This window comes from Argiope bruennichi, chromosome 10 (genome assembly GCF_947563725.1).
Source record: "Argiope bruennichi chromosome 10, qqArgBrue1.1, whole genome shotgun sequence".
In the NCBI taxonomy this organism is placed as follows: Eukaryota; Metazoa; Arthropoda; class Arachnida; order Araneae; family Araneidae; genus Argiope; species Argiope bruennichi.
The window spans coordinates 27,790,797-27,805,000 of NC_079160.1; the positions used below are offsets into that span (position 1 = coordinate 27,790,797).

The 14,204-nt window shown below is 35.7% G+C and overlaps 1 protein-coding gene across 1 annotated transcript in view; it reads right to left on the reverse strand.

Moving 5' to 3' along the window:
* LOC129987424 (acetoacetyl-CoA synthetase-like) overlaps positions 1–14,204 on the reverse strand; it is a 41,230-nt gene that overhangs the window by 9,379 nt on the left and 17,647 nt on the right. Inside the window, exons 9-12 of the mRNA XM_056095403.1 lie at positions 13,320–13,403; positions 8,972–9,161; positions 7,972–8,094; positions 1,024–1,137 (exon numbers count right to left, since the gene is read on the reverse strand). Coding sequence (XP_055951378.1) covers positions 1,024–1,137; positions 7,972–8,094; positions 8,972–9,161; positions 13,320–13,403 — 511 coding nt within the window. The remainder of the gene's footprint in view (positions 1–1,023; positions 1,138–7,971; positions 8,095–8,971; positions 9,162–13,319; positions 13,404–14,204) is intronic.

Consider the following 14,204-nt stretch of genomic DNA (forward strand, 5'->3'; position numbering starts at 1 on the left):
CTCCCATTTTGTAATAAGCAAAGATGGACAGTTTAAAAGTTGCTCTTTCGCAAGTGGTTATCATTTCCGCTTCATGCAAATCGTCCAGGTCCTTATCCCATTTCGGTTCGTGCATTAGATCATGTCCGTCAATCTATGTACTTGAATGAATTTTCATAAAAATAAGATCTATCAATGTTAGTTTGAAAGAAAATCCAGCTCACTGCAGAAGTTGATGGAATGGGATTATTATACTGAAATTATATATATCAGGGCCCCGCTAGGAAATTTTCTGAAAAACCAAGTTTGTAAACAAAAACCTATAGAACTTTATAAAGGGAGCTTAACAAAGAAATGTTTTCCATCCATTAATAACAGACTGTCATGCCATCATTTTTATACTAATTACAAAATAACCCAATTTCTCACTGGCCATGGTAACTTTAAAAGTTATTTGTACAAATTTAATTTGTTTCCATCATCTTCCTGCTATTGTAATATTGGTGGGGAGGAAAATGTTGAACATGTGCTCCTTCTATGTTCCAAGTTTGTAAAAAAAAACAAATCCTAAGACTGGCTCTCAAGGACATGAATATAAATTGGCCTCCAGAGTTTCACCAACTTATTTCCACTAGAAGGGTTTTTGAAAAAATTACTGTAAATTTATTGGTGACATCTGTAATCCTTCATGACTGTTAAATTTTCTTCTTTTTCTTTATGTAATGTGTTACATACTTACTTTTGTAAGCCCCGTGTGATACTTTGTGGTGCACGGGGGATTTATAAATGTTCAATAAAATATATATATAGAACTTGCTGTGACAATTCTTTCAATGAGGCAAAAGTCTATAAAATCCCTGGCCTTTGTAGAAGTCATACTGAAGAGTGTTCAAACGTAAGAAACAAAGTTGTATTTTCAATTCCATGTAAGCAAATTCCAAATATTCTTTTTGTTATATATTTTTTAAATAGAGAAAAAAGCATAATGGTGAAATTTTATTTTCAATTAACAAAACAGTTATGACTAAATAAGTGTATAAATACCTGAATCGTCAACACACGCCAAATCGATCGCTAAAGATGGACATGAGATTTCCCCTCTATAAATGGGCAAGGTTCTATCAAAAATCATGCACGAACCCATCAATTCGGTAGATGCTGTTACAGTAAAATAACTCAGGAATTAGCATTACATATATGCATTTAATAAAATTTTAAGAAAGTTTCGATATATTTAAGCTTGCAATTTCAGCAATTCTGCTATGAAGTGAGTAAAAAAAGAATAAAAGCGTATTTTATTCAGAAGAATTCTTTAAAAAAAATTCTGATAAAATAAACGTCAATGAATCTTTCCCAAAATTTTGAGTTGCTAAAAATGTTTATAAGTATCTTACGAAGATTTAAAAAAAAATTAGACTATAATAATATAAAATATTTTTAGGACTCTTCTAATATTTTTTATATTACATGTAAAATCTTTTTTACTGTACCGCATTTTAATCTTACTGCATTATCAGTGGTCAATGATTTTGATGTTATTCGATTAGTCATACTCTCAACATCGCTGTAAAAAATAAAGATGTGTTTGACACATTTATGAAACTATCATAGGCCGGGATAGCTTGGTTGGTAGAGCGTCGGATTCGCGTCCCTTAGGTTGCGAGTTCGAACCCCGCCGGCCGAAGATTCCCCGCGTGCTTGGTGGCTGACGCGCGTTAAATCTGTCGTGGTCACAAAGTCCTCCATGTCGAGAGTAATACCACTGGGGGTACTGGATCAGGGGTGATCGTTCTCTGATTCGGGTCTAAATTACGATCTGTGAGTGAATGATATGTGTGAATGAAGTCCGCCCCGTAAAAAGGTTTGTGACGTGTGTGTAGCTAAGTCGTTCTCTTGGCCCTAGATGGCGCTACTATAGAAACAAGAGGCGCTCCCCCTCAGGCTAAAATCGGCTGCCTTCGAACAGCGGGCTTGTCCATGGCAAGTGAGTGCCATAAGAAACAACAACAACAATGAAACTATCATAAATAGAATAATATTTTTGATTAAAGTGCTTACCAATTTGAATGTTGGTATGTTTTGAAAACTTGGAATTTCATGCTGTGGACGGCGAATGGCCAAATCCTCCATTCATTTTACGTAAATTCCATAAAAAAAATTGTAAGACATTTTTAGGGAACCGGGATCGCCATAGTTATGTTGCAAATAAATGGACATATGGATGTCTCCATTCTCAATTTGGTGCATTAATAGCTTCCAGTCCTCAATAAGTACAGCACATTCATCAACAAAACACTTGCATATTTTAGGCACCATTTATGGTTGGACGGTGCCATTTTGTTTGAAATTCAAGGTTTTATTTTTCACAAACTAGCATCAAGCACCACTTTAGTCCATTATTACAAAATAGCATCTTTTCGTTCAAATATGGGTATTTAAAAAAGACAATAAATTCCAATAAATTTAAAAAAAAGCCAAAATTCCTTTTGTGTAAATTTAAAAAAAAAATTGATTGCTTAAATCAAATGTACTGCTCATGATAACATTGTGCATAGCAAGAAATATATAAAAAATAACATTAATTTTACTTAGGTTGGAGGAAGAATTAATAGAAGACAAAACCGTAAGTATTATATGCAATAATAATTTGGCAATAATGATTTTAATGTATTATTAAAAAAGGATACAACTCAATACAACATAAAGAGTCAACAAATTAATTTGAATGTAATATTTTAGTCAATATTATTGAGACAGCTTTGAAATGTGTTATAAAAAACTTTCTAACAATTAACCGAATGGCAGCGATTAAATATTGGCCAACAGTTACACATTTTTATATCAACTAGGATGAGGGAGATGATTGCAGCAGGGTTTGTTGTTTTAAACTGGGAATCTGGTTTAGGGATGACGAATATTTTCAGAGCAGTTATTACGTAACCAATATCAAAAAGTCACAAATACAAGTGATCAATACTTTTCAAAGAGGGGTGTGATTCAAATCTTTGATACGATCTTACTGATGATATTTCGATTACAGGTTTTGGATCACGATAGAAAGTAACAATCGATACGATATCACTGAAATTTGCCGGAGCGGTGACTTTACTGGAAAGTAAGAATCGATACGATCTGTCCAATGGAAGCTCTCGAAAGAAATCTGTGATTGGATTGAAAAGTGAACGGACCGGTTATTGGAATTATCGTATCGTATTGAATTGCATATCACTGAAATTTATCGGAGCGGTGATTTCACCGGAAAGTGCGAGGCTTCACTGGAAAGTGTGAAGTCACCGCTCCACTTTACGGGAGTGACCGATATTCGTATTCGATGATGCGCTATTCCAAACAGATCATTTTTAATTGCTCGTGACATGATTGACTTTGATTACATGTACTCTGTTTACTGCTGGCGCCATCTATTGGTAGAATATAGGACTAAAGTAAACATTTTAAAGAAATGACATATATTTTTAACTCATCTTTTCCAGAAAATGGTTCACTCTAATAAATAAATTAAATAAATAGTTTTGAGAAAAAAAACAAAATTTAAGAAGTAAGCTGAAATAGATAAATTAATTCAATCACACGTTACTTAAATTAGTAAATTAAGTATTAATTACAATTAATAAATGTTATATTTAATATTAAGTAATAATTTTTAATTAACAATATGATTGAAATAACAGATATTTGGAACGCATATTTAAAAATAACAATAGCAATATTATTTGTTATTCAAAAAATCGTGGATTATGCATCGCTAATCTGGTTAAATGATATTGTAGTGATCGTAGCGCCATCTTTTATTCATGTCATTCTAAATCGCTACCTATTTACTTTCCCTAATACAGTCTATGTTAATACTTCTCTCGGGGAATCCCCGTTCTGTGTATACGTGCGCTAAGCAGCGATGTTCCGATAGTTGTTAGTGTAATAAAGAGTTTATTTTTCTAATGGCGATGAAATACTTTATACAAAACTCTACATGAGCATCACCATAATATTATTTATTACCGCTTTATTTTATGGTCCATTGGCTTACCCACTTCTATTCCCTTACAACATCTGCATATGGAAAATAAATTGTCATTCAGGGATTAAAATATTACCAGTTTTAGTTCAATCTATGATGTTTGGAGACTTATATAGGTTCCAACATTCTTCATACAAGTATCAAACTCTTGCAATCGTTTTTTTTTATCAGGTATCAACTTCGAATCTTTTTTTTTAAATGAATAATGTTAAACAATCTTTCTTAAAATGCGAATATCTTTTACATTTTAATTGCTTACTCCCAAATTACTTTTAAATATTTTTTTTTTGTTTCCACAGCGAACATTTAATTAATCTTGTTAGTTTAAATACATTAAATAAATGCTTTGCAGAATATTTGAAAATAATGTATCGATATTAAAGTGTTTGATCAATGATCTTTACTTAAATAGATAAGTAAGCTATTTTTTAAATCATTGTGAGAATCAATAGTGTGTAGATTAGTATTAACAATAATCTGAAATCGACGAATATAAATATTATAGAGACAAAAGTAAGGTTATTTATTATTACCAAAAGAAGGCATAAGCCCCAAAAAATGTACTTAGAAATCATTAAACTCGGAGATTTCGAATATGAACAATGTGGTGAACTTAGTAAAGTTCACCATAAAGTTAATGCATTATCTATTTTTGAAAAAAATCTTGCCTTAATGTATAATGTGGTCAATAATATTGTTACGAAATTTCCAGGGGTTCGTTTGGATAGTGGGAGTTATATGGTGTGAAGAACGCTCAATCACCAGGCGGCAGTAGAAAATGAAACAACGACGTTTATTTACACGAAGACACACAGGACAGCACAAAGACGACAGCTATATACAGCACAGAAGACGATTATCTTCAGCCGAGACGTGCAGCATACAACAGTATACACAGTAGCTCTACTCCGTCGCTGCTCCACTAGTCCCTGGAAGACGAGTTCTTCACCGTCGCTTCCGACTACTCTTCGACTCCACTGGTCCAGGACTCCCTTCACGACCGCCAGGCAGCTGCGGGTGCTTCCTTTTATAGGTCTCAGGAGGCGGGCTAGAAGCCTCTCAACCAATCAGGAACGTTCGAGGCGTATCTCCGTTCCTACTGGAGGGACCGGGAAAATTCTCGATGTTTCGGGTATAATCGATTTTGGCGCCAAAGTCGCCAAATGGTCGCCAAGTTTGTCGCCAAGCTCTGGGACCTCCTATGGAACCAACTATGCTGGAAAGCCGCATCACAGATTCGTAACAATATATTATTTTTTTAATGAATGGCATTACTAATGTAAATTGCGTAAATAATACTATCGAAAAGTAGGTAATTGTGTTAGTTTTAATAGAAACACATGTATGTGTCCTCTTTTATACCTGCGTTGGCTTGAAAATGATTCGATCCCATTTTTATTAATATAACATGATAGAATCTAAACTGTTGTGTTTTTATTGGTCTCTTCAGAAATGTGTTAGTAATATGCCTTATTAAGTAGATTCCTGTAGGAAGACTACCTATTGCAGTGGTTCTCGTGACAAGATTTCGGGGAAATTTTTTCAATTCTTCACCGATCGTGGTCGCTAGAACATAAAGCCACCCTTCATTCAAAAGTTATAATACGTATATAATGCTTTGTAAAATTATTGCATTTCATGATTACACAATAATTTATTTTGAAAGTGAAGATTGTTGCATGGGTGAAATGACTTGAAGACACATGTTGTCTTTTACGCGATTTATTGGTAACATCAACAACAAAAGGCACATGATTACGCCATAGTGTAGTAGGCCTAGAGAACTACACATAAAACTTTTCTCGGAAGAGAGAGAGAGAGCAGAGATCACACTCCTCCTCGTACAGTACTCCTCCTCGTACAAAAGGCACATGATTACGCCATAGTGTAGTAGGCCTAGAGAACTACACATAAAACTTTTCTCGGGAGAGAGAGAGAGAGCAGAGATCACACTCCTCCTCGTACAAAAGGCACATGATTACGCCATAGTGTAGTAGGCCTAGAGAACTACACATAAAACTTTTCTCGGGAGAGAGAGAGAGAGCAGAGATCACACTCCTCCTCGTACAGTACTCCTCCTCGTACAAAAGGCACATGATTACGCCATAGTGTAGTAGGCCTAGAGAACTACACATAAAACTTTTCTCGGGAGAGAGAGAGAGAGCAGAGATCACACTCCTCCTCGTACAAAAGGCACATGATTACGCCATAGTGTAGTAGGCCTAGAGAACTACACATAAAACTTTTCTCGGGAGAGAGAGAGAGCAGAGATCACACTCCTCCTCGTACAAAAGGCACATGATTACGCCATAGTGTAGTAGGCCTAGAGAACTACACATAAAACTTTTCTCGGGAGAGAGAGAGAGAGAGCAGAGATCACACTCCTCCTCGTACAGTACTCCTCCTCGTACAAAAGGCACATGATTACGCCATAGTGTAGTAGGCTTAGAGAACTACACATAAAACTTTTCTCGGGAGAGAGAGAGAGAGCAGAGATCACACTCCTCCTCGTACAGTACTCCTCCTCGTACAAAAGGCACATGATTACGCCATAGTGTAGTAGGCTTAGAGAACTACACATAAAACTTTTCTCGGGAGAGAGAGAGAGAGCAGAGATCACACTCCTCCTCGTACAGTACTCCTCCTCGTACAAAAGGCACATGATTACGCCATAGTGTAGTAGGCCTAGAGAACTACACATAAAACTTTTCTCGGGAGAGAGAGAGAGAGCAGAGATCACACTCCTTCTCGTACAGTACTCCTCCTCGTACAAAAGGCACATGATTACGCCATAGTGTAGTAGGCCTAGAGAACTACACATAAAACTTTTCTCGGGAGAGAGAGAGAGAGCAGAGATCACACTCCTCCTCGTACAGTACTCCTCCTCGTACAAAAGGCACATGATTACGCCATAGTGTAGTAGGCCTAGAGAACTACACATAAAACTTTTCTCGGGAGAGAGAGAGAGAGAGCAGAGATCACACTCCTCCTCGTACAGTACTCCTCCTCGTACAAAAGGCACATGATTACGCCATAGTGTAGTAGGCCTAGAGAACTACACATAAAACTTTTCTCGGGAGAGAGAGAGAGAGCAGAGATCACACTCCTCCTCGTACAGTACTCCTCCTCGTACAAAAGGCACATGATTACGCCATAGTGTAGTAGGCCTAGAGAACTACACATAAAACTTTTCTCGGGAGAGAGAGAGAGAGCAGAGATCACACTCCTCCTCGTACAGTACTCCTCCTCGTACAAAAGGCACATGATTACGCCATAGTGTAGTAGGCCTAGAGAACTACACATAAAACTTTTCTCGGGAGAGAGAGAGAGCAGAGATCACACTCCTCCTCGTACAGAAGTCAAGTTCGCTTCTACTAGAAAAAAAATATACCAACATCAACATTGAGACCACGTGATATTTACATGATTGGTAACTAGCTCCACCCAGGAAGACCACGTGGTTAACTGAATTCTTAACACGCTTTGCCTTGCTATCTTATGAACAGGGTAACTAGAGTAATTTTGTTCGGGTTTTAACGGGTTTGGATTATGTTGTTAGAATTATTCTAAACTTCGGATGAGTTCCTAAATGGGCTATCTAGCTCAAAGATGGTGAAAATAGTGAGGGGTCGAAATTTTCATTTCAAAAAACTTTTTTTGAGATTGAAAATAGAAAAATAAATCCAATTAGGAAAAATTAGCGCCTCATTGAAATGAACAACTTGTGTATTTAAAGTTTTCGAAAACTGAAATATCTAAGAAGTTAGGAGCTTAAAAGTGATTTTTAAGCCCTAATTAATATTTCTAACATCAATTTATGTTACCAGATAGTAACTTAGTAGTAAAGGAATTTACCTTTGCCTTCCAGCTTGCCGAGAGGGATTTTTATTTAATGAAATTATTGGATTTATCTTTACGAATTTTAAAGAAAACGAATAATCGAAAATATTACTTACCATAGCTAGATGTAAAAATGATATCTTTCTTCACCTTATTATACACAAATTCGTAATTATTCGGTTTCACAATGCTTCCCCCACTTATGAAGAGCTCAAGAGATTCCAGAGAGTGCTTACTAGCTATTAAGAAGAAAAAAAAAACCCATTTTATGAAGAAGTAAGGTGTCGAATTAAAATAAAATGCTTAGTTACAGATAAAATGACAATTCAATTGTGTAAATGCACACTACTGAGTTATAGTGGAATCGAATTTCGAACCTAGAGACCTCCGACTCTGAGACGGAGACCTAACAACTAGGCCACCGCAGTCAACACAAGATTTGATCTTCCAGTGTATATACATTTCATTATAAGAGACTTGGAATTCAAAATCATACATTATAAGTCAACCAATTGACTCTCCGACCCGCCACGAAGCTACACGGATTTAAACCATAAAACTTAGTGACCGGACCGCCGCAACAGCAACACTGGCGGGAACTGTAGTTGAGTCCTAAGGGCCATCACAGAGCTACGGTACAACCCTCCCCGAAGGAAGTACGTCCCGTCATCGATGGGAGGTGTCATATCCCCCACCTATTTGTGTACCCTCCAAGGTGGCGAGATCCAACCACCATGCTGGAAACATCTCATCCTCATTTCGAGGTGCCCCCGGGGGTTATCATGCATCATAAAGGTAAAATCAATTTTCGTTACAATTTACTTGTAAATAATGATGAATATGATATAAAAGTGGATTTAAATTATTCAGGCGATTTGACAAAAGAATAATTTGTAAATAATTAATTAAAATTATCCTTTATTAGAGGATTAATCGTACTGTATATTTAAAGGACAGACACACTAAACATTTGTGAGAATGGAAAAATTTCGCTTATTTCGATAATTTATAATAATGTCAATGATGTTTAATTATGTGGCATTCTTAATAAACTACTCTTTAAGCCCGTCTAAATTGATGTCCACCCTGTTTTAATAAGCTTTTAAAATCACTTACTTGGAACATAATTTCTTTTCTCTAACTCGTCTAAAATGCTTGGAGTGAAAAACAAAGTCGATATTTGATATTTATCGACCAGATCCCAGAGATAGGTGGGACTCAAGAAATACGGGACACCTTCAAAAACAATTATCGTGATTCCAGTGTAAATATATGATATAAATATATTCCACGAAACCCAGCCTGCCTGAAAAAAATTGATAGTTAGTAACTTCAAAAAATTTATACAGTATATTTTAGCTGAAAATGCAGTCTATTATGTTTATAATAATCATGCATAGTCAAGTTACTTTATTGTGATCTCTTCTACTTTTGCCTTCACTATAGCATAACTAAGCCCAAAGACGCACGTGAAGACAAAGCTGTTGGACACAGAAAGTGTGTTTTGAGCTTGCTACTGAACAGTTTATGGATTGTTGAGATGCTGTCGTTAATTGTTTCAAGAATGGCAAAATGTCATCACGAATACGTGATGTGGGAATAGCAGAGCAATGCGGTCCATAAATTTGAGTTTTGCGGGGTGAATGACGTATTGAAGAAATTGATAACGCAAATAACAGACATTAATTGAAGTGCGTCGAAAATAACGGCTCTTTATTTAACTGGTAATTTATCCTTTAAGCACATACAAATATCCAAGGATAAGATACAAAACAGACTATTTAAAAACTGTAAAACATATCCAATGTCTGCATTTGAGACGCTTGAGACTCCGACGCTTATGAATGCGTACACACACACACTAAACGATTGCCCATCCTCAAAAACACTGGCATTTGCACAATAATGCCAGCAGCGGTTCACTAAATGTGTGGCAAAAGAATATATTTCACGAATCAGCATGTTTCCAGTTCCTTCAGATAGATGCACATGTACATAGATGTAGCATGTACGAAGAAAAACAACCTTGTTCCTCAGACTGACAGACATACTGATATTTGAGCGGTAATGCCAATAGTGGGACATCAATATCTGGCAAAAGACAATTTCCTCTGATTAACCAGTGTTTTTTCCCCACCAAACTGATGAGCGGTGGAGGAAATAATGAGAAAATCGGAATGTTCCTTGCCACCAAAACGACCCCGCCACATGGTAAGAAAACACTTCGGAAAACACCTTACCACCAAATCAACCAACAGACCGATGGACGGTGGCGTGCATAGATTTCCTCGAGATCAAACTGACCACCAAACCAACGAGTAGTAGCGTACATGCTGAGAAAATAAGATAATTCTTTGCAACCAAAACCTGTTGGACGGTGAAGTTTATGTGATAAAATAGAACTCCTTGTGACCAAGACGACAACTAGACTGTTGAGATTTGGCTTTTATGGTGAGAAAATCGGAGAACACGCAATCCTTTATGAAGGTGGGCCATCTGGTGGAGGCAAACTTTAGAAAAAAATAATTCTTGCAGATGTACAATCGCTGATTGTACATATTTTAAATTGGTACAGATAGCATCTTGCAACCAAAACGATTACCAGACTGTTGGACGGTGAAGTTTATGTGATAAAATAGAACTCCTTGTGACCAAGACGACAACTAGACTGTTGAGATTTGGCTTTCATGGTGAGAAAATTGGAGAATTCGCGATCCTTTATGAAGGTGGGCCATCTAGTGGAGGTAAACGTTAGAAAAAAATAATTCTTGCAGATGTACAATCGCTGATTCTATATATTTTAAATTGGTACAGATAGCATCTTGCAACCAAAACGATTACCAGACTGTTGGACGGTGAAGTTTATGTGATAAAATAGAACTCCTTGTGACCAAGACGACAACCAGACTGTTGAGATTTGGCTTTCATGGTGAGAAAATTGGAGAATTCGCGATCCTTTATGAAGGTGGGCCATCTAGTGGAGGTAAACGTTAGAAAAAAATAATTCTTGCAGATGTACAATCGCTGATTCTATATATTTTAAATTGGTACAGATAGCATCTTGCAACCAAAACGATTACCAGACTGTTGGACGGTGAAGTTTATGTGATAAAATAGAACTCCTTGTGACCAAGACGACAACTAGACTGTTGAGATTTGGCTTTCATGGTGAGAAAATTGGAGAATTCGCGATCCTTTATGAAGGTGGGCCATCTAGTGGAGGTAAACGTTAGAAAAAAATAATTCTTGCAGATGTACAATCGCTGATTCTATATATTTTAAATTGGTACAGATAGCATCTTGCAACCAAAACGATTACCAGACTGTTGGACGGTGAAGTTTATGTGATAAAATAGAACTCCTTGTGACCAAGACGACAACCAGACTGTTGAGATTTGGCTTTCATGGTGAGAAAATTGGAGAATTCGCGATCCTTTATGAAGGTGGGCCATCTAGTGGAGGTAAACGTTAGAAAAAAATAATTCTTGCAGATGTACAATCGCTGATTCTATATATTTTAAATTGGTACAGATAGCATCTTGCAACCAAAACGATTACCAGACTGTTGGACGGTGAAGTTTATGTGATAAAATAGAACTCCTTGTGACCAAGACGACAACTAGACTGTTGAGATTTGGCTTTCATGGTGAGAAAATTGGAGAATTCGCGATCCTTTATGAAGGTGGGCCATCTAGTGGAGGTAAACGTTAGAAAAAAATAATTCTTGCAGATGTACAATCGCTGATTCTATATATTTTAAATTGGTACAGATAGCATCTTGCAACCAAAACGATTACCAGACTGTTGGACGGTGAAGTTTATGTGATAAAATAGAACTCCTTGTGACCAAGACGACAACCAGACTGTTGAGATTTGGCTTTCATGGTGAGAAAATTGGAGAATTCGCGATCCTTTATGAAGGTGGGCCATCTAGTGGAGGTAAACGTTAGAAAAAAATAATTCTTGCAGATGTACAATCGCTGATTCTATATATTTTAAATTGGTACAGATAGCATCTTGCAACCAAAACGATTACCAGACTGTTGGACGGTGAAGTTTATGTGATAAAATAGAACTCCTTGTGACCAAGACGACAACTAGACTGTTGAGATTTGGCTTTCATGGTGAGAAAATTGGAGAATTCGCGATCCTTTATGAAGGTGGGCCATCTAGTGGAGGTAAACGTTAGAAAAAAATAATTCTTGCAGATGTACAATCGCTGATTCTATATATTTTAAATTGGTACAGATAGCATCTTGCAACCAAAACGATTACCAGACTGTTGGACGGTGAAGTTTATGTGATAAAATAGAACTCCTTGTGACCAAGACGACAACCAGACTGTTGAGATTTGGCTTTCATGGTGAGAAAATTGGAGAATTCGCGATCCTTTATGAAGGTGGGCCATCTAGTGGAGGTAAACGTTAGAAAAAAATAATTCTTGCAGATGTACAATCGCTGATTCTATATATTTTAAATTGGTACAGATAGCATCTTGCAACCAAAACGATTACCAGACTGTTGGACGGTGAAGTTTATGTGATAAAATAGAACTCCTTGTGACCAAGACGACAACCAGACTGTTGAGATTTGGCTTTCATGGTGAGAAAATTGGAGAATTCGCGATCCTTTATGAAGGTGGGCCATCTAGTGGAGGTAAACGTTAGAAAAAAATAATTCTTGCAGATGTACAATCGCTGATTCTATATATTTTAAATTGGTACAGATAGCATCTTGCAACCAAAACGATTACCAGACTGTTGGACGGTGAAGTTTATGTGATAAAATAGAACTCCTTGTGACCAAGACGACAACTAGACTGTTGAGATTTGGCTTTTATGGTGAGAAAATTGGAGAACTCGCAATCCTTTATGAAGGTGGGCCATCTGGTGGAGGCAAACTTTAGAAAAAAATAATTCTTGCAGATGTACAATCGCTGATTGTACATATTTTAAATTGGTACAGATAGCATCTTAAAGTATCATATTACCAAACATAATATGTTCTTGCACATCTTCGCAAATTCAAAAACAAGGAACTTTCCTAAGTAGATGCCCTCGAATTTATAGGCTATTAAAAATCTCTCGCTCTAACAAATAATTATCTGAGTAATTTTACTATTATTATTATTAATAATTTATTTTTTAACATGTTTTCGCAATTTGCAAATTATACTCTTCGATATTTCTTAAAATTGTTTTGATCAGACGTTTTAAAGTTTTAGTCTCTGAAACTGGAAAGAAGTTTCCGCTTATTAAACAAAAATATGAAAATTAATTTCTTACAGGCTAGGAAATAAAATTTATAATGTATTGATTGTAATTTTACATTATAACAAACTTTCAAATTAGTTTTATGTGAATATTTGTTTTACAAGTTATTTTCATTTAGTTTAGTTAAAAATGCAATCACTAAGTTTTGCAAAGAGAAGAATTTTAAATAAAAAAATTATATCTTTACTTACAGGAGACATTAATAATAAATTGATTTGTTTTCCAAGATCTCGATCCCTATTCAGATAATGTTCTTTGGCCGTTGTAAGAAGTCCCTGAAAAACAATAAACGATATAAAATGTGCGAGAGAGCTTGAATGAAAAAAAAGTACGAAAGAATAGTATATTCGAATTTTATAACAATATTTAATCAACCACTTCGAACAGTCACAAGAATCAAGAGTTAGTAGAAAGTTAGTTTTGAGTTGAAATTTATCTCTAATTCAGATAGAAGAAGACATTATTAAATACAAATTCGAGTTGCATTAATTATAGAAGTTTCCCATGTTTATTTAGATGAATCAAAGATAAATCAAGTAAATTCTGTCCTAATATTTATTTAATATTTGTGATACAGTTGTGGTCAACATGATTGTTAAATGTTATCATTGACTTTATATTAACAAAATCCTCTTAGACCGAGTCGACGTATACGAATGTACACAAAGATATTTTTTTAACGTTATCGGATTAGAAATTTGTAGTCGAAATTAACCAATTGGCGACTCTCGCCAATCGTTTCAGCAGACATCGCCAATGGTGGCCAAACATCACAATATTCATTTTCAATAAAGCTGGTTAAGAACTACCACAAAAGGATAGAAACAAATATCTCTGAATAATAAACGTTTTAAAAGAAATCTGAAAATATCTTTTTTTATGTTAGGCAGTTGGAAGTGAGTTTGAGCTAAATCTAACGATTTTTTTTTAAATATGAACTGCATATGTGTAAGTAAAATCAGTGTAATATATACAATTTAATTCAAAATTAAAAAAAAAATTCTATAATACTTTTCCCAGCCTGTGGTGGATTAAAAATTCGGAGGTTTGTCAGTTAATTTGAATTGTTAAATTGG